The 25,365-nt window shown below is 38.9% G+C and overlaps 1 protein-coding gene and 1 long non-coding RNA gene across 2 annotated transcripts in view; both read right to left on the minus strand.

Moving 5' to 3' along the window:
* Positions 1-2,346: 2,346 nt before the first annotated feature.
* On the minus strand, positions 2,347-4,649 carry LOC135076636 (uncharacterized). The gene is made up of 4 exons (XR_010258328.1): positions 4,510-4,649; positions 3,993-4,128; positions 3,775-3,894; positions 2,347-2,471 (listed from the first exon to the last, which is right to left on the minus strand). It is a non-coding gene; the product is annotated as an uncharacterized LOC135076636 (long non-coding RNA).
* A 408-nt stretch (positions 4,650-5,057) lies between these two features.
* Positions 5,058-25,365, minus strand: part of LOC135073284 (cell adhesion molecule Dscam1-like) — a 30,302-nt gene continuing 9,994 nt past the window's right edge. The window contains exons 3-6 of the mRNA XM_063967436.1: positions 7,673-7,826; positions 7,103-7,251; positions 6,339-6,439; positions 5,058-5,243 (exon numbers count right to left, since the gene is read on the minus strand). Of these exons, the coding sequence (XP_063823506.1) occupies positions 5,058-5,243; positions 6,339-6,439; positions 7,103-7,251; positions 7,673-7,826 (590 nt within the window). The remainder of the gene's footprint in view (positions 5,244-6,338; positions 6,440-7,102; positions 7,252-7,672; positions 7,827-25,365) is intronic.

Genomic DNA, 25,365 nt, shown 5'->3' on the forward strand with positions numbered 1-25,365 from the left:
GTTTTTTGTCATTTAATTATTATTGTTTTAGCCATAGGACGTCCACAGCTGAATGTAGGTTTTCCTCAATGATTTTCAGATTGGCTAGTCGGTTGCGGCCTGCATCCAGCGCCTTCTCGCTAATTTAATACGATCGTCTGTCTACATTGTGGGTAAATGTGCCACGCAACGCTTATTGGTATGTGGCGTCCACTCTAGAATCGTGCTGCCACAATAGCCGATAGTTCTGTTCTACGTGCTATGTGCCCTGCCTGTTGACATTAAATTTATTTAGCTTGCTAACACGTCAGGCTATGTCAGCTGACGTTTGTTTTTTGTATAACACAGCAAACTTTTGGTAGATACTTCAGCTAGTAAAACCTTAGATTATTTATGGGGGAACTACTTATGTAAATGAATTACCAGGAGATGAGGCGTGCTATGCTCAGAGTTTAGAAAAACAAAGTGAATTGCTAAACTCAAGTGGCAGTGAGCAAGGCTCTTAGCGTTGATGGCCGTTGGGACAGAAGTTCTCGAGTGGCGACCACGGGCTAGAATTTTGGGTAGGCCTCCCACTAAGTGGACAGATAATCTAGTGAAGGTCGTAGGAAATATCTGGATGCCGGCAGGCTTTGTCCAGCAGTGAGCAGGGTACTCATCTAGCCGTGTAGCATGTGATGTATCAGATATCAAGTGAGTACATAGTGCATAGGCTCGCGCGTGGTTCGCAGGGAGATCGCAGCGACCCGCCGAGTGACGGTATCACTGCGAGCACAAAGGCGACTCGCAGTAGGATCCAGGAGCTCGCAGCCAGATACGCGATGACCGTGGACGAGCCGTACTCACTTGAAGGTTGATTACGTTACATGCTAGTCTGGTCCGTGAGTACGTAGAATTTTGTCCAATGACCCCAAGCTACCCATCCTTATCGCTCGCGCGTAATTATGTTGCTGTCGCGCTCGCACACTCACTGCGGGCGCCCGTAGCACAGTCGCGACAGCAATATAATTACGCGCGAGCGATAAGGATAGGTACCTTGGGGTCATTGGACAAAATTCTACGTGCTCCGCGACCAGACTACATGGCAGGTGGGTACCCTGCCGTGGATGTGATTGTGTGGGACTCACCGGTAGGTGGTGAGGTCGAGGCGCTTCATGTTGTGCGTCCACTGCAGCTGCAGCGGCGGGTCGCCGCGCGCGTCGCACGCCAGCGCCGCCTGCGCCGTGCGCCGCACCGTCATGTTCCGCGACGAGTACTCGAAGTGCGCCGGCTCTAGGGACCAATAGAAACATCAGACACTCAAGTGTTTACTTGTGCAACTAGAAAAACAATTTTCATACAAGATTTTTCACTTTCACGTTCCACTCTAAGTAAAATAGTAAAAACGGACGACACCGCGAGCCGCCAGTCTGTTTGTGACCACGGCTGCAGCATCGCAGCCGAAACGTCAAGCCGTGAGTACATAATGTAACTCATTAATAAACGTCGCGTTAAGACCCGTGTCTTACTATTTTAATTTTCATACATTTTTGAAAACAATTTATTTTCTGTCATCAAGTTGTTCAGCAAGATTAAGGCTCGTTGTCACGGCAATCCAATCATCTGTTCCATCTAAAGTTCTAAACATATCAATTATTTGCTGAAAGATACAAACATTAACCTAAGTCTGCTGAGATTCTACCACAAGACCACAAAATAGATAGGAGCAGAAGACAATCTACATACGCTCGGGCAAGGCACACATAGACAATGCTCACGGACATGTTTTGCCAATAATCGCAAATCAGTCTAAATCAGTGCGAGCGCTAATGTCGCCCGCTTGAGACGCGACTGGTGCGTGCATGCAGAATGAAGTACATAGTGTACTTAGTGCGAGTTTACACCAAACGTCATAAAAAATGTCATTAAATGTATGACAGATCGTATAGCGTCCCTAGCAGATACTTTCAAGAACTAAAATCTTCATAGATTTTTTTGACGCACTAGCAACGACGTTCAATACAAACTCACACTAAGCACACAGGTGATTGTCTTCTGCCACCTATTTAGTGACGTCCGCCGTCCTTACCGTTACGGTATGTTATTCCCACCTCTCGTTCCCACCACTGCAACTCCTGTGTAGCCAGGATCTACAGCTTGACCGCCATAAAAAACCCATCCAATGAAGGTCAAGTTTGTCCCCGGGAAAAGTTAAACTGTCATTGGACCCGCAACGAAATTAATCAGAAGAACATAGGAAGAGTCCGAAATTAAGGTTCGACTTCCCTCCATTGCAAAGCGGATGAGAAATGACAAACAAAGGTTTACGTCCTTACCGTTAACAGAAACGGTGATAACCTTCGACAGGCCGCGGCCGATGCCGTTGTCGGCGCGGCACATGTAGCGGCCGGCGTGCGGCGGCGCGGCCGGCGCGATGCGCAGCGACCCGTTTGCCAGCACCGAGAACTGCAGCTCGAGCGTCGACACCGGCCGGAAGTCGCCTGGCCCCGACCCTGGGAGGAGTCAGCTTTTATTCTTGCTAATACTTAAAGAAATGTTCCTTGCAATACACGTCACGCAAATACAAAAAAGAAAAATTACCTACATTAGGTTAGCTCAGTGCCTGAGGTATGGGATCAACACGCCAAGTCGACACGGGAGGGGTGACATTGATAATAATATGTCGTGACAGAGCATATTGTCCAACCAGGCCTGTTCATCTCCGCGAGTTTACATCGAAAACAAAACACGCACGATGGCCCACCTACAGGATACTATTCGACAAGGCCTCACATACGAGCGAACATTGACTCACGCACGCGTATTCTTGTGTATGATGGAAGAAAATGGTGTACTAAATACGTATTTAACTGCCTAAATAATAACAAAAACACAGAATGTACTTTTTTAAGTTGCCTCAAAACACTGAGAGGTAAATAAGTAGTTAATATTATTCATGATAATTCATGCTAAATCATGTATTTCCTCCGCCATTTTCCGCAGTTTGGCACCTCACGTCACATCATTTTACCGAAGTCAGCCCTATAGCTTCGGCGCAGTGCCGATCACTGACATTTGTCAACAAAATGGTGCTTGACTCTTGAGACAAGGTTAAATTACACCATATTGTTAATGACATTGAGCATACATTTTTTTAAAATACCTTCGCGAAGTAAAACTTCTGTACGTAGTACTTATTATTATTCTGTGGTCCAACTACAACGAACCGTCCCTTCACTGACATTAACAGGGGGGCACTGATTTTTGCCATAATATTGGAAACTATACAAGTTGAACGATGGTAGCGCCTCCCTGGCAATGAGTTTGGTGGGACAGTTCAGTGTAGTTCATCTATACAAATCTGAAGTCTCGCTGATGTTTGACGTGTCAAAACCACCCTCCCATGCCGTTCCTATGCCTCAGGCACTGACTGATTTAAGTAAGCGCTAGACATATTTTGTGTATCAGATAAAACATTAAAAAGAAAGAGAAAGTGTACTGAGCGAGCAGTACCACCTCATATATATACTGTGGTACCACCCTGTTGCAACAGCGATGCCCATTGCATTGCAATGCGACCCCACTCAGCATACGTTTTGGCCCATGGTGACGAAGGTCACGACACTATTTCCAACATGGCACGAGACTGCCCTCCAAGACAAGTGGCAGTGGAATCCCGGAGATTCGATTTTCGGAGCGATCAAAAAGTCCCACTTGTCTAGAGCTCCTGAATTAGGTACTGTAAGGAACTATATCACATTATTATTTGCAGTTATAGACGGTTTTATAGACAGTATCATGATCAAAAAGTCTTACCGTGCGCCTTCAGCCACGCAATCCTAGGTTCAGGATAACCTTTGGTTGCACAGTTGGCCAATATCTGCGTGCCCAGGAGAGCTGACACGTCTTGCGGCTCGTACACCCACGTAGGGGCCACTGGAAATAAAAATAAATATATTGAGGCATACTTTTGAAATATAATTATTTCAAGAACATTTTTAATTGCAAAATTCATCATGATTGTAAATTCCTACCTTTAACTGCTAACCTGGCAGTGTGGTTGACTTCAGCGGCGGAGTTGGTGGCTACACAAGTGTATTCCCCACTGTGTTTTGACGTCACGTGGGAAAATATCAGGAAGCTGAATTCATCCAATGATTTTTCTTGCACCTAGAAATATACAAATCACAACCAAAAATTAAAATTAGGTACCATATTTTCTTAGATTCTAAAAGTCATATTAAGAATTTTGTCCAATGACCCCAAGCTACCCATGGATGGGTAGCTAGGGGTCATTGCATTTACTGGCATCCGCCGAATACCAGTGGTCGTGACGCGCTCTCTGCCGTCACCGCACATACTGAGCTGATGCCATTTTGGTGCTTGTATCCGTTCTGTTGTTTAGTTTTATTTATTATCTTGCTGCATCGAATAAATTTCTTTCTTTCTTCTCTTTCTTTCATTGGACAAAATTCTACGTGCTCACAGACCGGGCTTTAGTCTTACGTTTTCTATTAATAAATAAATAAATAAATTGATAGTAAAGATTACCTGTAGATTGCTCGGGATGTGTTGTCCGTCTTTGAGCCAAGAAAAATAAACTGGCTTGTCTCCAGAGGTGATGCCACAAAGCACTTGCACTGAACTGCCTTCAACCAAGTCCGTTGGAAATGAAAAACCCGCTATTTTGGGCGGATCTGAAAAAAAATAAAAACAACATTTTACATGACCCTTGGAAGTCTAATGCATGTTTTCACCATCAATCCCTAATTTTTAAGTGACCCCTAACAGGCATTTTGTTTTCATATGGGTCACTTAAAATTTAGGGATTGATGGTGAAAACGGACATAAGAGGAGTAAACTAGAACTTTGATCGCCGATGAAGTCATATAATACGCCTATGGTGGATTCAAAAGTCTGGCAACAGTTTTGGGGCCAGCTATGATCAGCGCGCGCGCATGTAACGTGCGGGGCGTGGACGCGTATTGGCAATTGATGCGTCGCGGCCTCGCGGCGTCAATCGTGTGGCGTGTGTTTGAATCGGGTGGCGTGATGACGGCGCAGTAGGCGAGAATAGGTTAGCTATAATGTGATAAAACTCACTTCGGACAAAGATCTGTATATCCTTCTGTGCGTACTGGCCGGAGGGCGCGGCCACGCGGCACGAGTAGAGCCCGGCGTCGCCCGGCTCGGCCGGCCACAGCAGCAGCTCGCCGCCCAGCCCCGACAGCGCGCGCCCGCCCGGCGAGCCCAGCTCCAGACCCCCTCGCTGCCAACGGATCTCGCTGGAATGAGGCCTATCGTTTTTTAGGGTTCCGTAGCCAAATGGCAAAAAACGGAACCCTTATAGATTCGTCATGTCTGTCTGTCCGTCCGTATGTCACAGCCATTTTTTTCCGAAACTATAAGAGCTATACTGTTGAAACTTGGTAAGTAGATGTATTCTGTGAACCGCATTAAGATTTTGATGCAAAAATAAAAAAAAAATAATAAATATTGGGGGCTCCCCATACTTAGAACTGAAACTCAAAAATTTTTTTTTCATCAAACACATACGTGTGGGGTATCTATGGATAGGTCTTCAAAAATGATATCGAGGTTTCTAAAACATTTTTTTTCTAAACCGAATAGTTTGCGTGACAGACGCTTCCAAAGTGGAAAAAAGTTGGTCCCCCCCCTCTAACTTCTAAAATAAGAAAATGAAAAATCTAAAAAAAACATATGATGTACATTACTATAAAAACTACCAATGAAAATTATTTTGAACGAGATCTAGTAAGTAGTTTTTTTTAATACCTCGTAAATCGTAAACCGCTTATTACCGCGTAATCTTTCATACTAATAACTTAAATAAAAAATAATAATTTTAATTTCATAAATCAATGGTACGGAACCCTCGGTGCGCGAGTCCGACTCGCACTTGGCCGGTTTTTTATACATTTACAGTTGGCACCCCTGGCGATTGACAGGACCTCACTCTACAGTGGCGCCATCTTGATGAGTGCAAATGCGATAGTCCTCCTACCACTTTAGCGCTCACAAGTTGGCGCCACTGTCTTCGCTACTAGCAAGTGACAGGACCTTACTCTACAGTGGCGCTAACTGGTGAGCGCTAAAACGATAGCCCTCATTACAAACACATGTTTTATGAAAAGCCACTCAACTCAAGCTCATCATCAGTAACACCAAATAAATTATTCATTTAGGGGGTTTTGGAAAAAATACCATAAAAATACATTTGAGGACAAATAGGAAGAAAAAGAAGACAGAACAGACACTAGTTGTACGATTTAGAAGAGGCTTACTTAGAGGGAAAAGTAACTAAACCGACTACAAAACAAAACGAAAATGAAACTTATAATTTTACTAAGCAAATGCACCTCCATCAACCTGATTGGAAATCCAGAGTATGGGCAGTGGATGGTCGTGTTGACGCCAGCCACCACTCGAATCGGCCCCACGTTTCTGATAGACGGTGGACCTGGTGTACCAAAGATATTATCGTACATAAAACAGGGCACGTTAACTATTTTGATTTGTGAGTTTTAAAGCCTGGTCCGTGAGCACGTAGAATCCCGTCCAATGACCCCACGCTACCCATCCCTATCGTATCCTTATGTTGCTGTCGCGACTGTGCGACGGGCGCCCGCAGTGAGTGTGCGAGCGCGACAGCAACATAATTACGCGCGAGCGATAGGGATAGGTAGCTTGGGGTCATTGGACGGGATACTACGTGCTCACGGACCAGGCTTTAGATGAATCTAAAAAATGGATATGGGGTCCCATTTTCCCACATTTTGTGTGATGGGTTGTGATGGTTGAATTTCAAGCGCAATGACAGTATAGAAGCATAGTAAATACAAATGAGTAGGTCATCTTCATAGAAACGCACGGGCGCGGTTTGTATGTGTGCGCGCCAACACGTATGCGGCGCGCACGCACACACTGACAAAATTTAGCGGGGATTAGCGGGGTTGTCGCTAGTCGTGGTTGCGTCGACACACTCACATACAAACCGCGCTCGGGTGTGTTTCTATGAAGGTGACCTACTCATTTGTATTTACTCTGATAGAAGCGTGTTTATATCTTTAATTGAGCCAAGATTGTTCAAGACATTATATTTAGGAGCACAACAAAAGTTTACCATAGACATTGAGCCTGGTCGAGTGTTCGACGGAACCGCGCGAGTTGTGCGCGCGGCAGGAGTAGCGGCCGCCGTCCTCGGGCCGCACCGACGTGATGTTCAGGTAGCTCACCACGTCGCCGTTGGAGTTCATGAACTGGCTCACGCTTCTGAGGAGTACAATTAACATAGTCTTGAATGGAATTAAAAGTGAAGATAAACACATTTTTAAAACCACAATGGACTGCAGCTCCTTGGCCGTAGTCTTACCTAATGGCAAGTGATGATCAGTCGGAAATTAGAAACAAGAATCACCAGAAATCCTCAACCAGTGAAGAAAGGTGATTTCTTTCTTGTCCAATAGCAAAAGCTTAACTAAGGATTTACTTTTAGGTTCCACACTAAGAGCCAAACCACACGATGCGTTGCGGCGCCACACGTCAAAGACTCCGCCACATCGCGCGGCGCGAAGTGTGCATCGCTCGTGTGCCCGCCACAGATATGTAAAATGATGCAGCGACAACGCATCGTGTGCTTTGGCTCTAGAGAAGTTATTGTCGATCTTCGAGAAAGATTCATTCCAGATATTACCTTTGGGGAGTGTTGTGCTCCTCAACCGGCTGGCCGTCCAGTAGCCACGTGAACCTGGGAGGGGGAGACCCGGACGCGGCGCAGTGCATCGCCAGCGCTGGTCCCGGGTGCAGTGCTTGCTCTATGAACGTGTAGTGCAGCTCTGGCGCTGTATCTGTAAGCAGTTGTAGGTATATTGGGACACTTATCCAAAAAGTTCATTTACCTTCAACCATCCATTAAAGGACAATGTTCGTTCTCCATACATTGTTCGCCTAAGAACCAACAATTTTGACATATTACTACCCGAAAGCGAAATAATACGATTCTGTGTGTAAGAACAATGATTCCTGATGGACACTTGCCATAAAATTAATGATTAAGAATATTAAATCACAGCGATTTTATAATATGTCGTTTATGACAACATGGCGTCTAATGTATTGTGTGAATGTATGAACACCGATTCGCGAAAAATGTTTTGTATTGTCGTCACGCCGAGTCGCAGCCAAATAGTATAAAATAATAGAACAAGTTTTAGAAATACAACTCGGCATTCCACTTTTATAATATGTCCACATATTGCACGTAAATAAACAACATGAATCGTAGGTTGTTTCCACCCTTGTCATCTGACACATGAAATAAACTCCTATTGTATTATAGATATCGAAGCCGAATCGTATATAATAATAGAATGGGTTTTGGAGATCACTCGGGGTTCCACTTTTATAAAATACCTACATATTGCATAAAAATAACACGAATCATGGGTTTCTTTTCACCATTTACATCTGACACGAGATAACAAACTCCTATCTCCATGACTACCGTCGTAGTCTATGCCAAAGACTACAATATTTTAAGCAAGAAGTTTCAAACCTTAGCGGCTACAGTAACCCCTGGGCCACATACATCGTGATAACATTCGGTCGACACCGGAACGAAGTTTTGCGATTATGCAAAAAAGCACCGTATTCTAGTGCGGCTATATCACGTTCAACCGGGGTTTTAATTCGACTAAAGTCCTGACTAAAGACTGGAAGAAAATACGCCGCATTGTATGAGCACTTCATGTTCGTTAAAGCGGCTTCAGATCTAGAGCCTACATAGTTTTCTTGCCAATAATATCCGCAAGTAGCGCTGCATGATCTTTACAACAAAAACAGCAATAGTTATTAAGGTGCCAACATTATATGATTACTTTGGCACGGTATTATACACGTTCGAAGATTTGTCATTTTCATTCATTTCATCATCATCATCATCATCATTTCAGCCACAGGACGTCCACTGCTGAACAAAGGCCTCCCCCAATGACTTCCACATCGCACGGTTGGTAGCGGCCTGCATCCAGCGCCTTCCCGCTACCTTTGTCAGGTCGTCGGTCCACCTTATGGGTGGACGTCCCACGCTGCGTTTTCATTCATTTATTATTTTCTTAAAGTGCCGGAAAAAAAATAGTTTCTAGCTGTCCCAGCAACTTCGTCAATAAAAAGTTGTCTTGTCTTATCTTTAAAATCGTAATATTAATTTCTGAACGTATCCTGTTTGACACCTAATAATAATATTATTTGACATAGCTGGCTCGGTGAATTTCGGCAAATTAATTTTGACATTGCAGAATATGACTTTTGATAGGTTTATCATAGAATTCGGCGGGGATATCCTCACGGAGGAAGTTCGAAAAATGGCGGAACAAGATCTTATAATAATGCAAGGCCGAAGCTGTAACGCGCGTGCTCCTATGTGTAATCCGGCGAGTATACAATAAATAGTAATGTCTGGTAAATAGTGGTAATACGTATCGTTCGTTCGTTCGTTTCAGCCGAAAAGACGTCCACTGCTGGACAAAGGTCTCCCCCAAGGATTTCCACGAAGACCGATCCTGCACCGCTCGCATACAGGCACCTCCCGCGACCTTCACCAGATCGTCGGTCCACCTAGTGGGAGGCCTGCCCACGCTACGTCTTTCGGCTCGTGGTCGCCACTCAAGAACTTTCCTGCCCCAGCGGCCATCAGCTCTACGAGCTATGTGCCCCGCCCCGTCTATGTCTATATGCGCTACGATTACAGGGTATCATTTTGCATAGTCGCAAGACTTCACTCCGCTGCTGTCAAATCAATGTCGCATAATGTTATCGCAATGTGTGTGGCCCTTGGCCAAATCACAGAAGCCTATGCGAAGAAAGAGCACTTGAATGACAATGAAAATCAGGGTTACCATTTTGTAAGATCTCCTCACTATTGAGGGTAACAAAGTAACATTAATAATCTAGCCATTAATTACATTTATTACCTATACGAGAAAGTAAAGCAACATGCGGTTTTATTTTAATTTGTAAAATATTTGTAACAGTTTGTTCTAAGTTTAGTTTTACAACAGTATTGCTGTTTCAGCTGTCACTGTGAAGCTTTGGGAAAATAAATAAATAGAAAAAATATTAACATAAATATTTATTTAAGTTTTTATGTTCATTATTATAATATTTTATGCCAATTTAAGTTACACTGTGTGACAGTCTTTGACACTAAACAAACTCTTCAGCTTAATAATACCTACCTACAGGGCGTTTTTATAGTTACTCTTGCTGATGAAACAAGAAGGGTTGATTCTACTACTGAAATACAACTACTTTTCTTACAGGACCAATATCAAATTCTCAAAAAAAATCACATCCTCGTGATGGTGATAATTTCTATGGAGAGGTTTTTTTTTATATTCGGTCTCTTGGCATAAGTTATTCCATTTGAGCAGTAGAATTAATCCTTTTTATTTGATCACATATAAAAATAACACAAGTTTTTAGGAAAACTTCTTCTTTGGTATGGTATCACCACGGAGTTATAATGGCGGCAACTCTGTATCACTGACTTGTAACTTTCAAACAGTATGAATAATAAGGGCACCACATTGGTTTTTTTTTTCTGAAAAAAGGCTTTCACCTTTAGTACTAACCCTTTAGCACTATTTCATTGAAATAAAAATACAATAAACGCACAGAAGACTGAAATTGAGCCAACTGACGTGACATTTATAATTTGTTGACATTATGACAGTTTGACAAGACTAGGGATTGAAAAAGTTTTAATTGAAAAAGTAAAATGACAATTTATTAAAACGATTCACAAGGATATAATCGATTAAAAATATTTATAAAATGTTCTGATACTTGCCTGAAGCGATTATCCAATCCTGGTTTCTACTGAAAAACTACCTCGTGGCAAGATTTTAATAAAATAATAAAATCTTTATCTTCTCTTTTACAATCTATAAAAGTTCATTTGGTCTATTATTATACATGTGCTATGAATGAGGGTTTTCGCGATTGAAAAATCCGCGAGATGGCAATACGTAGACGCGAGGTCCAAATGCTGCATGATTGGTGGATTTTGACATATCTGTCAATGTCATGTCAAAAATAACCAATCATGCAGCATTTGGACCTCACGTCTACGTATTGCCATCTGGCGGATTTTTCAATCGCGAAAACCCTCATTGGCATAGATTATGAGAGACTGGCAACTATACTAGGTTGATATATGTTTCTCTCACTTCAACTGGCATTGGATTCAACATCGGATTCTGACACTTTTACAGTTATGATACCATGAATATCAGTTTATGGTCCTAATTATTTTTATTTTATTTACGACCTTTGACCAGTTGGACACTTTAGATAGCTTCTTGTAATAGTGTCAATATCTTTTTAGCTTTTAACGCAAATCTAGTCTTCAAAGCAGTTTAATCGATTTATTTTATTTTCAAAATCGATATTTTATTGTCTATGATGGCCGCAGGAACATCACTATACATGGACTCCCAGCAATAAAGTACGGTAATGCCTCGTACAGATTTTATCGGCAAAAATTATGGAACTTGATAGGTTTTAGACCATGCCACGCACCAAAACGTCCGGAAGTTGTAATAGTATTATAGAATAAACGTTAAAAGACTTATTTATTTAATTTTTCAATGCTTAAGTGTCCATTAGAATGAAAGGGTGCTTAATGTATTAAAAAAATTAGAAAATAATTATGATGGGTTAATGTTTTTGGGCGGTTTTTTAGGCGATTTCTGACAATGTCCTTTCTTTATAGTCATCCCATTGTTGACGATGTTAATATTGTTTAACCGAGCTTTTTGAGTTCCCGTTAAATAAATACAATTATGATAGGGTTAGCTCCACAAGAGGTTATCAGTATGCCCCGTCCAAATACTATCAGGGTGATGGATGCGCCCCTAATGGCGCTTTTCAATAAATCAACGGCGTCAAAACAAAATCCAATCAACGCGACGGAATTCGAGCAATAAATAGGGCTGTGTCGTAGCCGTGTTAGAATCAGCAAGCTTGTTTGAAATTTTCCTGAAAAAAAATAAAACATTAATAGAAGACTAATCCAGGAAATAAAATATTTTTTTTAACAGAGCTGAAACAATTACATAAACTTCAAAGATTCAACGTCATTTTAGCCATTGAAAGTACCTAGATACATAATTTGTAATCTAACAACCAACACAATGTACCTACTTATTTCTAATTTCGTCGGCGTAATTTTTTGTTATTGTTTTCTGTTTGAAGTAACGTCAATACGAGAGTCAACTTTTATAAATTGTACACGTGCGGGTCTATGATCTGGCTGTTCTTGTTAAGCGGCGGGTGTCGCGTTTGACGATGTATAGCGAGCGTTTGTCACAGGTCATAACGGGAAGCTGCAGGGAATATATTGCCCGCCCGACATGAACCGAGATATAAACAATAGAAACTGAACCAAACGACGCGAAATGGCTACGATACTATCCCACAACTGACGGCTCACTTTGTATTCTAAAATCAACCGTCATATTTACAGAATATACGAGGTTTATGTCAAGTAATGTATGTTTTACTAGCTTTCCGCCCGCGGCTTCGCACGCGTGAAATTTCGTTTGTCACAGATCGTCATAAATTATAGCATATATGTTATTCTGGATTATGAACAATAATGCTGTAAAGTTTCATCAAAATCCGTTCAGTGGTTTTTGAGCCTATTCATTACAAACATACAAAAATAGGTACAAATCTTTCCTCTTTATAATATTAGTATAGATTTAACCGCCTCTGTAGTCTAGTGCCAAGACCACCTGCTTTAGACTCAGAGGTCTCGAGTTCGATTCCCAGGGGGGGCACAGATTTTTCTGTTCTTACAAATCGTCAAATATTTAACTCTTAATGAGCCTTCGAGACCAACATTTGGCAAGTGCTGGGAAGAAGCGCCGCAACAAACTCAGTCACCACTGTCTGCCGGTTAATATAAATAAATAGAAATAGTAGAGGTAGGTACATATACTGTGTTACAATGCTTCTGGCTGAGTTGCACCAACTTGCTATAACCATAACTAATAAGAATACATAACCGGTATTTATAATTATGGAGTTTGAGAGATTTTTATGTAACTCAGCCTATGAACTTAGCCTTACAAATCAGACATTAGGTAATTTATTTTAGCAATCTTCTCGGACCGTTTTCTTATAAGAGTCATCAAATAGATTACTCTTTACATTTATTGTCAATTCCCCGTAAGTTTCCATAAGGGGCTTCCAATAAAACCCTTTCCGTCTCATAAGAACTGGTGTTTTATGTGATGTCGTTTATCACAGGTCATAACGTTGGCTATTAACGAGAAATATCGCTCTTCTGACGATATCAGATAGTAATGGTGCTCTAGTTTGATCCTCAGACGTGAAATGATTTTATATGTAGGTACTTGGGTCTATTCATCAATAGGTAGTACCTACCTAATCACAAAAAATAATTTACTTTCTGTGCCTCCTATTGATAAACGTTTAATTTGGTTATAAATAAAGAGTACACCTTATTACGTGGTTTTATTAATGAGTATAAATTATCCTCCTTGCCTAATACTAATACAACCTATCAGCTGGAGGTACCCCATCAAATCTCCAAGCGGTCGTATAAAATATGACTGATGTTCTGTAAGCTTACAAGTGTTTTGTATAAATAAATAATAATAAATAACTGACCGCGTAACAATTGATTTAATAACTTATCTATTGTGTCTCGATTTGCAGGCGGGGCTTGAAGGGTCCATATTCGGTTGCATAAAAAATATTGTCATAATTTAAGAGTGCATAAAGTTTTTTGGCATACTCATCATTTCGCATAACGTTCATACAGAATAATTCATAAGGCATATTTTTTTTGCCATAACCACTTTTATTATAATAATATTTTAGTATATATTTTTTCTGTATACTTGTTTTTTTAATAACGATTTCTAGGCATAACATTTATTGGCATCTAAACCAATGCCATAAATATTATCATTCATAATATACAAAATACCATAATTTTAACAAATATGAAATATAAAAATGTTATTAGTTAACAAATATAAATAGACAAGCAAGCATGCAAACAAGCATGCAAGCAAGCAGCAAGCATGCAATCAAACAGCAAGCATGCAAGCAAGCTGCAAGGAAGCATGTAAGCATGCATGCAAGCAAGGATGCAAACAAGCAAGCCTGCAAGCAAGCAGCAAGCAAGCAGCAAGCAAGCATGCAAGCAAGCAGCAAGCACGCAAGCATGCAAGCAAGCAGCAAGCAAGCATGCAAGCAAGCAGCAAGGAAGCATGCATGCAAGCAAGCATTAGGATTGCCTTATCTCCGGCGCTGCGGGAAGTGCGGTCCTTCCGCTCTGGCGTAACATATACCCGGCATGCCATGCTCGCTTCCGCAGCTTCGGCTTGCTGGTCGCCTTCGGCGACCAGCCTCAGCCGCTCCAGCTCGCACGGCTGCCGGATATATGTTACAGCGAGCGAGGACCGCACTCCCTCCGCGCCTCCGGCTTTTAAATTACACTCTAGTATAGGGCAGACTAGTACCACGTGGAAGAGACTACGGCCAGTCGGGATCAACATAATTTCAGACCAGGCAAGCTTAATGTTGTAAAAGAAATGTGGACTGTATAATATGTGCGTTATAATAGATAAGAGGGATTCAAGATCAAACAGAATGTAGTTTCACGAGCTTAAGTTTTCTAAGAAACAGGTCAAAAATTAATAACAAAAATGACAATGATACAGAGAATTTAGTTTTTGCAAATCTATAGGCCGAAAGAGTATAAAGGTGGAAGGAGGATCGTTCGCAACATCACAAATACATAATTATTTACTCTTCAATGTTGATTGCTCTTATAGACAATATTTATGACTTTAAATGTTATAAATAATTAAATTATGTTTATAGTATTTTATTAAAAACAAACTTTATGTATATAAAAATTATGTTCTTTACATTTATGATTATTTAAATTATGGTATTGAAAATTAGAGAAAGTTATTATTATGCCTAAGAAACCATTATGCATTTAGAAAACTATGCATATCAAAGTTTATGCGAAAAAACTTTATGCAAATACTGTTATACCAAACTAAATTATGATGAAAAATGTTATGCGTCTAAGAGGGCACCCGGGCTTGAAGGGCTACGCTGTTTAATGAACAATGTAGGCACTAGTAATGTATAAAGCTCGATTACCACTGACTCACTGAAAAGCCAACTCGTATAACATTAAAAACCTGTTGAAACAACTAAGAAGGTAAACCTTTTTCATATATTTTTTCCAATTTACTTGTCAAAAAGGTTAAGCTTAAATACTTCAACCTACACGTCCCTAACTAAAATACCAGTCCACAATAGAAGCTGTACAATAGAGCGAATACGATTATGAGGATCAAAATCGTTTGGGCGGTGTTTATGGGGGAGCCGGACGCCGGCCGTGATCTGTTATACGGGAAGGGCGGGCGGGACATGTTGCGAGATTATTACAATACATACTCGGATATTACCTACTATAATCTTAAATGAGGACTATATGGTGAAAATTAAACAATGTTACTGGTTTGGACAAGATCTTTTTATGTAGGTACCTACTATTTTATCAAGAGGAGACTTAAGGTCATTAGCAAAAGAAAGCAAAAAAGCTATTAATTTATTTATGACTTAAACTGGTCTATTTAAGATAGACGCAATCGAGCTCAATATTCTCATTTTTTTTTCAACTGACCGACTTCGAATTATGCTGTCTCTACTTTATCAAGAAAATAATGCTGAATAATCTTCACTCCTATGGGTTTAGACAAGTAGTAAATTTTGATCGAATCGAAAATCGAATCCGTTGTAACTCCTTATAAAAAAGGTCTTTCGACCATCTTTTGACATTACAACTAACGTTTTGCCACTTGTCTAGAGAGGCTGCAACTGTAACTTTCGAAAAAGTTGTTTACAGTTTTCGCTTTCTCCGGCAACTTGCGGCGTTGGCACGCTGCCCGCCTCAGTCCCGACGACTCTTATGTACCTAAACGATGCATGCGACCCGCGCGATGCCGCTGATACTGGCTACTAATTGCGCGGCTAATTACAAACGCCTGCTTTATTGCTACTAAAAAGGCTGGGCTAAAAGTTCAATTTGTGTTTAATGAGAACCAGCGTTTACTATGATAAGCTGTTTCTTTATTATTATGTTAAAATCTGAAGTGCGAATAAATGTTTCAGAGAAAATATGAATAAGTTACTTTATTTTCAAGAAAGGTACGTAACTAATTAGCTCCAATTTAGCACAGATTAATGTACCCAGGTAAGTACTAGTAGGTACTTGAAAGTCGGGGAGCTCAAGCTTTCAGATTAGTAGAGCATTGTAAATAATAGGTTAAGGTTGCTAGCTGTCGATTTAATGGGTAATGTTGAGAAATTCTCCCAAAAATCTAGAATTGTTTTTGTCTGTAACTTTTAAATTTCTAACCCAACTTTTCAATATACGTCCATTAAGAGATTCAAAATCCAGCCTAATCTATACAGGGTGACTTTTGTATCAGTATCCAAATTTTAATATAATAATCTATGAAGCGAAAGACAAAACACGTATTTTTTATTTTTGTATCGTCCAGTACAAAAATGTCAAAATAAAGCACCCAGAAACAGTCTGAAAAAACACTTACACCGTGGTCACGGCTCACTCGCTTACGCACGCACACACGTACGCGCCTGCCCGCGCCGCATTTCATTCATTGCGATACGATTTATAAGTTGTCGATTTTCCCTTCATACTTTCACGGGCTTAGGACCGTCAAAATGCAAAAGATTTCAAAGTGGTCATTAGTTTTAATTAAACAGACTTACTAATTTATGGTAGAAAAATTAAATACCTACGACAATAATTACGCTATCAAAAATAAAATAAAATCACCGAGAGCGGTAACACTACTTTTCTTGTGTACCTATTCGGGGGTATTTATCGTTATTTTCATGTGCAATAATTGAGAATGCTTACCAAACCTACCTAACCTAACAACAAACTAACAAATTATGAGTAGTTATTTTAATAATTGCCCAAAGTGCATACCATTTTTCTCCAGACAGACTTGCACGCTTTTGTACATTGTCTTTGAGTTTATTTAAAACTACAGTGTCATTTCGCACTTCGCGTCTCGTGTAGGTACTTACCTACTTGCTCGCGGATCTCGCTTCAGTTTGCCGCTAAAATCGTTCACCGGTTTGGCACTGTTGGGTTTAGTCCTTGGTTACGAAGTCGAGGTATTCCTCTGGGCCCGGTTCAAACTCTCTCCACTTAAAATGTAGCACCGAATCATTTCATAACACTCGCGCTGCGAATACATCGTTACGTTGACCGCACGACGGAACGATCGGCGCGCGCAGCGATACGCGCGTCTCGTAATGGGTTGCGCGGGCGACTGATTGATTGAAGCGCCGCGCGGCCAGGCCGGCCGGTCGAGCGTTGCCACACGTTGCCAGCTCTCCGCTCGACCAGCTCTCCCGCAAAATGTTTACGCGCTAAGCGCGGTAACCACACTACGTGATTAATTGGTTAGGAAAAAAATAGTTGATGTTAAAATTTGACCTACCTATTTTTTATTAAAAATGTCATCTATAAACGATACCTAATGTCAGGAAAAAATTTGGATACTGATACAAAAGTCACCCTGTATCTATAGGCTGTGCTTGACGTCGTTACTCAGCTAATGGCACCGAAGGCCATGCCATAGATCCTCCATTATTCCATTATGGCGTTCCGGATCATCCGCGCCTGACTTACGGCCGCGTTATTACCGGAGTTACTGCAGCACTAACACAGCTTGGGATTAACGGCAAGTTCTGAGAGACAAGTGAACTTTCAAAGAATTTACCGTTTCACTGCTGGCCACCGAGGGCAACGTCAGGTTTTTAGTGGGTAGACCCTGCCCTTCTGGCAGGGAGAACCCCACATAACCCACTAGCTGCCCTCGCGGGCTGGTGGGTATACAAATGAATGATAAAAAAAGGGAACTACAATAACGAATTGGTATAAAGGTATTATGCCTTACTTTGTCATAGCACTTACTTTCTTCTGCCTTGGCCATCTCGTCGTGTATGTGTGCAGTGTGTAGCGGTTGCTTTTTCTAGGCTGTGTGTAACTGTATTCAGTTCACGATGGACGCCTATTACGGCTAGAGATTACAATTGGGACCCCATTAGAGGTGATCGAAATATGTTTTATGTCCCCTTCGCAGACAAAGCATCAACCCCTATAAAACATTGGGTACATACACGTTATATTAGTTCAGAGATCATTCGATGCTTTTAAAAGTTACTAGTGATTACTTGTATCGAAGTAAATCAAGGTTTACCATTTATAATAAATCATTCAGATTGCGAAATGTAAAAGAAATATGACGCGATTTCTGGAGATTTTTTTCTTCAGATCCGATAAATAGGTTAAATTCAAATCGAGACACCTGCTTACCCAAAAGTTTATCACTTGTGTACCTACCTACATACATGAGCTACTTATAATATCTGTTAGCCCAGGCTAGTAAAATGTTGGATAATGCAATGCTGCATGCATGCATCTATATCGGTTCTATGATTGAAATAGAATTGTATGGTTACTGAATGAACTTGTGAATCCATAAAACACTCAATCTGATGATATTCTGCGAAACTGTGTTGCAGAATCTTTTACATCCATAGTAAATTGTTATCAAAAGCAAGCCCGTAGATTATTTGTCTTGTTTCATTGTCAATTAATGCTTAAAAGAGTAATAATACCACTTAGCGGTAGGTAAGTCATAGTTTTTAGAGAGAGAAGCAGAAGCAACGTTAAAGCAGCCATTATGAATAAATGCAATTGTGTCCGATTTTCACGCTGTAAATAAAATCTCCCATTTTTTTTCCAAAAAAGGTGATTGATAAAACCGCCCCATCAGACCGGGAAAAATAGTACATGCTGGGCCAAACTAACACGTGTAACCAGCGTGCGCGATGGCGATAGCGTTCTGTCTAAATCAGTAAGATCGCCATCGCGCACGCAGGTTGCACGCGTTGGTTTGGCCGAACCTTAATTGTTTTTTTTTACTTCATAAAGGTAACGTGATCCGGATCGCTTTTATGGTGGTCTTGTATTTGAGCAGCGATAGGGGTCCTAACATGTCCAACCTTGGGATGCAAAAGGAAAAGCCACTTTTGAACATAAAATGAGCTGCTGGGCATGCAATTTGTTCGTAATGCCTACAACATGTCCGATACATTTTCGGCAGTTTGTCTGATTGACAATTAAGGCCGTGAAGCGCGCCGGTTATGCGGAATGAAAGCACTCGGCCAGTCGCGGGAATGTGTCGAGCCTCCCATTTGGCGCAGCCCTGAATTGATTACTGTGGACGCGGGTCAGCGTGCGTGCGAGCGCCAAGACAAAAGCGGTAGCGACTTCAAAAATTAATAAAGCTATAGTCTATTCAGCGCAGGAAAGTGATTATGACACTTCTTTTTAGTGAGGCGCTTCTTTTAAACCTAATCGATATTTTTTAGAATCGAGAATATTTTCTTAAGAAATCTAATCGACTTTTTATTTGTTTGATTTTTAATTTTATCTACGAAAAATCAAAATTATATATATGAATGTTAATTATCTGGATATGGAATAAACGTTGTTACACAATAAATCACAAAGAATTAAATATTATTCATTTTATTCAATAAAAACAACAAATGACAAACAACTCGTGGAGAAATCGCGTAAAACACAACCGGCCATATAAGGCAAACGCACACGTACTGACTGAAATTTGACCTGCCTGAGAGAATAATTGGGATTCGATGGTGAGATGACCACCATACCGATTATTGATTGCTTGCGATTGTTCTTGTCCATCCCTATGAGCAAAAGTTCCGATTAACGCATTATGCATTTCATGTAATATTTTTTTACAAATTTTAATAAATAATAAACTAATAAGTATTTGAAATTCTTGTTTAGGTTAATTGAGAAAGATTATTAATTGTATTTTGAAAGGATAAAGTCACAAAAAAGTGATTGATTTTTATACAATCCACCGCTCCGTAAGCGAATTTAATAGGCTAGTTTCCAAACATTTTTTTTAATCGGACAATTTTAGTATAAAAAACTATTGCACACGTATATTTTTAATTGTCAATCAAACAAATAATTACAAAGTTATAGTGCGTTGAAGTTCCGCGCGACGTCACAAAGTGCTGCAATTTTACGCACTCACTGACGTCACGGGCCTTTTCTTTAGAACTTTGGTACGCTTTATCTCTTTACATTTTCATTAGTTTTAAAAAGTGAAAAACAGGTGTTGAGTAGTTTTTGATAAGCTAACTGACGGACTAATTAAAACTCTTGCTTTTTTACCCAGGAAACATCCCTATTATACCTCATTTTTATTGTCATAATAAAGTGTTGGGTACATTAATCACAGACAGCATATCATTATTCCATTGAACTGTCCACGAAAGGTCGTTATTTTATTAGAGATAGTGAAATAAAAATAACACTTTTATGTGTTTATTTGGCTATCATAATTATAAGTTTATCATAATTAATTAGGTTTATAGGTCTTGTGATGTTTGTTTTAAACATATATCTATACTTACCTACATATTTAACCGATTTTACAAAAACGAAAAATAAATTATGAACCGCGTATGTTAATTTTTTTTTTCACTATTTAGTTCGTAGCGATATTAGCCACTGGTCGCTTATGCTTTACCCGCTGCATCTTGTATCAGGGCTTGGCGTGACGCACGGCCTGTCCGGCTGCTGCAGCCGACGTTAATCAATACGGTTATCGGTCCGGATATCCGGGTCACTACATATTGCACTCATTTGTCGTCGGAATAATGCTCCATTTACCATTACCTTTAAAATTTTAATTTCGTTTCCGAATGATCCAGATTTCACAACGCAAAATTTAATAGAACAAAACCCGTGCATTTATTATCGTAACGTCATAATCACGATACTCATTACTTAGTACCCGAGTGGAAAAATTGTGAAAACATTTTATTGATAACTAGCGGCCGCCCGCGACTTCGTACGCGTGGATCCCGTTTTACCCCCTTCATCTATCTTACACGGTTTAGATTTTTTCATACAAATGTTTTTTCCCGCTAACTCCCGTTCCCGTGAGAATTTTGCAATATCCTGATAAGATAAGATAGATAAGATAAGATAAGATAATCATTTATTGTCTTTTCTGTGTTAGTACATTGGTTGTTAAAAATAATACATGCATGTCAAGGTATCAACAGAATTGTCCATTTCGGACGTACAATATTTGGTAGTAGGTATACATTATTTCATTAATTGGATTTAATATCATTTACATGTCAGTTTTACAGTTGTTTACTTGTCATTAAAATTATTAATTGATTTCGGACGTATAATATTATAGTAGTCATAAATTATTACATTAATTGGATTTCATTTCATTTACATGTCAATTTTACATTAGTTTACTTGTCATTAAAATATTCATTGAGGTCATAAAAACATTTGGTTAGTAACCAGTCCTTGAGCGTTCTTTTAAATTTAGGGCCCTCTAAAGATTTTATAAAAACGGGTAGCTTATTAAACACTTTGATGCCCATTACAAATACACTTTTGCTAAGGATATAGCTCGAGGAATTCACTATACACATGTCATACTTATGCTGAAGTCTTAAATTATGTTTCATCTCATTTTTTCTACGGAAATGCTCAGAATGATTCTTTACAAATAAACTTGTTTCTAGAATGTAAATACAAGTAAGAGTTAGAAATTTATGATACTTAAAAATATCTCTTAATGAGTCAAATTTATTTATTTTATAAATGGTCCGCAAACATTTCTTCTGAAGAATGAAAGTGGAGCTAATGTTAACGGAGTTGCCCCAAAATATTATGCCGTATGTCAGAATAGGATAGACATATCCGTAGTATGCAGTTTTAGCAACCTCAATAGATGTTATATTTGTTAATATTGATATTGCATAACAACAGCTTGAGATTTTATTATTAATTTTATCAATATGTGACTTCCAATTTATATTAGAATCAACAGTGATACCCAGAAATCTTATTTCAGACGCTTGCTCGATCTTTGTGCCATCTAGTACAATATTTAAGTCCAAAGGCCTTTTCTTATAATTTCTAAATTCAATTAATTTCGTTTTGGCTAAATTTACCTTCAGGTTAATGGATTGCAACCAGTTTACTACAAGTTTTAGTGTTCTATATATTTCGTTAATTAAGTTATCTCCACTCACACTGTCCCCAGACATGAATATTGTGGCATCGTCAGCAAACATGACACACAAATGGTCAATGACACGAGGAAATTCATTTACATAAACTAGGAATAGAAGAGGTCCCAGAATACTGCCCTGCGGCACTCCAAGATTGATGTTTTCATAAATTGACTGTACTCGTTTAATGGTCTTTGATTTTTTGTCATAACTGTCGAGTATGGTCGCCTGAACTCTATTTGTGAGATATGACTCCATCAAGCTCAAGGCACGCCCACGGATTCCTATATGATCGAGCTGTTTTAATAAAATTCTATGCACTACACAATCAAATGCCTTTGATAAGTCCAAAAACAGTCCTATACATGTTTTTTTCCTATCAACATCAATACATATTTGCTTGAGTATATTAAATATGGCCATTGTTGTATTTTTACCCTTCTGAAATCCAAATTGGTTAGAATGTAATGTATTATGTTTGTCCAAAAATGAAGTGATCCTTATTGATATAACCTTTTCGAATATTTTAGAGAAATTAGATAACAAAGCTATAGGTCTATAGTTACCAATTTCATCTCTAGGCCCTTTCTTGTGGAGAGGTTTTACTAATGCCTTTTTTAGTTCAGTTGGGAAAATTCCTGTTTCAAGAGTCAAGTTTATAATGTGTGTCAAAGGTTCAGCTATGAAGTCAATACTTGATTTTATTTTTGCCATAGGAATGTTGTCATAACCTGTACTTTTTTTGTTTTTTAGTCCCTTTACTATGTTTTTTATTTCAGAGCTATTTACTGGTGACATAAAAATGCTGTGTAAGTTTGATTCTGTTATAGGCTTATAATGCACTTCTGTCACGGACTGTGTAGTATTGTTACAATTAACAAAATAGTCATTCATTGTTTCAGCTATGTCAGAGGGATCGACAATCACAATATCGTCCTTTTTAAGCGACTCTAGCGTGTCTTTTATGTTGTTAGTGTTATTTGTATTTTGTTTTACTAGTTCCCAAGTGGCTTTATTTTTATTTGTGCTCTGATGTAGGTAAGTTTTATTAGTGATTATTCTAGATTGTCTTGTAACTAGTTTTAGGACTTTGCAGTATGTTTTATACTTTGTTTTAGTGGCTGCACAATTTGATTTTCTATTTTTTAGATATAGTTTTCTTTTGATCCTACTAGACACTACAATACCCTTTGTTTTCCAATTTGGTGTTCTTTTATATGTAATTTTAACTTTATTTGTAGGGACACAAAGATTAAAAATTAAACAAAACTTTTCTAAGAACATGTTATAAGCTTTGTTTGGACAAGTTTGATCATAAACATCTGAAAACGATATTTGTGACATATACTTCAAAAATATTTCGGAACACTTTGGGTCTCTTTTGAAAATATACCAATATCCTTCAGTGAAACTACGATTAAGGGGAACCGATAAACACTGACAAGTATGATCGGATAAGCCTAAATCAAGAATTTTTACGTTATAGTGTTTTTTATTCGTGAAGATATTGTCAATGCACGTTTGTGAGTGCTCAGTTATCCTAGTAGGTACATTAATTGTGTGATGGAATTTAAATGATCTGAATATGTTTAAAAACAATTCAGTTTTGTGATTTTTTTCAAGCAAATTTATATTGAAATCGCCCAAAATGAAGACGCTTTTAACACGGTTTCTTACTCTAGTTATTAGTCTAGTAAGTAATTCGTCTAAACTGTTGAAGAAGATATCTAGATTACTGTCTGGTGTCCTATAGATACATATTATTAGATAGTTTAAGCCTCGTATTTGGATACCACAACACTCGAAATGTCTTTCTAATGACATTTCTGAAATCCATTTTAGTTCATAGCAGTCTAATGAATTTTTAGTGTAGATTGCAACCCCACCACGTTTTTTACGTTTACGGCAGAAATGAGCAACCTTTTTATATCCATCTATTTGAAATATCTCTACTTCTTCATCATTCAAAAACGTCTCACTGAAACAGCACACATCCATTTTTTCTTCATGCATTAATAGGGATAATTGGTCGACCTTAGATGTTATACTTTGAGTGTTTAAATGCATTAAATTAAATCTATATTCACTTTGAGTCACGAAAAAAATTATTTTTATTGGTTGCTTCTATTGTAGTAGTACCGTTCAAACTTACAGAAGCAGCCTCCGTAACATTGTCATTTTTTTTAAAGAATTGTGTAATTTTTGTTTGTACTCGATTTGCAACATTAGAACTAATTGTCTTTTTCCATCTACTTGAGTGATTTAATAAATTCATTTTATAATTTATTCTGATAATTTCCCTCGAAAGCAAACCACCTATGCGCCGCTTATGATTCAGCACACCATCATCATATCTTAGGGGTACAAAAGAAATGTTTGGAAATTGAGCGCATAACATACGTATTATTTCATTTTGTTTGTATACATTTATATAATTATTTTCGTTAATTTCACCAATCAATACATTCGTGTTACTAAGCAATGACAAGTAATAATATAAGATACATTTGAATCTAAGAGGGTTTCTATCATTTGATCCGGCTAAAATTATAACATAGTCCAAATGTGTAAATTCATTACATACAGCGTTACATGATAATAAAACATGATCCAAACAAGCATTTGGCTTTAATATGGACGTAACTTGGAAATCATTGCCTAGTACATTTTGCAGTTGTTTACAAATACCTTTTCCCCCCTGATCACCAAACAATACCACCTTTCTTCTTAATGAAGTGCTTACATCCTTTTTTCTTCCAGTTTGATCTATTGGTATATTCGAAGAATCATCTAATGCGTTTTGAGTTTCATGTTTTGTGGAGAGATCTTCAAATTTTTTGTCCAAATTATATGAAACTGTCGAATAGGGTTTCTGGTTTAACTTCTCAGTTTGACTACAAGATGTATGATTTCGCGTATGTCCATCAAGGTTCTTTGTTCTTTGGTTCTTTTTTGGCGTCGATCGGCATATATGTGTAAGTTTATCAGTTTTATTTTCGTATTTCTTTATTTGTTTTTTAAGTTGGCAATTTTCTGATAATAAATTTTCTATTTCATGTTCAGCTCTTTTAAGCATCGTTTTTAACATAGATATCTCAGTTTTATGTTCCTCTAACTCCTCTTTGAGATCGT

This window comes from Ostrinia nubilalis, chromosome 1, assembly GCF_963855985.1.
Source record: "Ostrinia nubilalis chromosome 1, ilOstNubi1.1, whole genome shotgun sequence".
Lineage (NCBI taxonomy): Eukaryota > Metazoa > Arthropoda > Insecta > Lepidoptera > Crambidae > Ostrinia > Ostrinia nubilalis.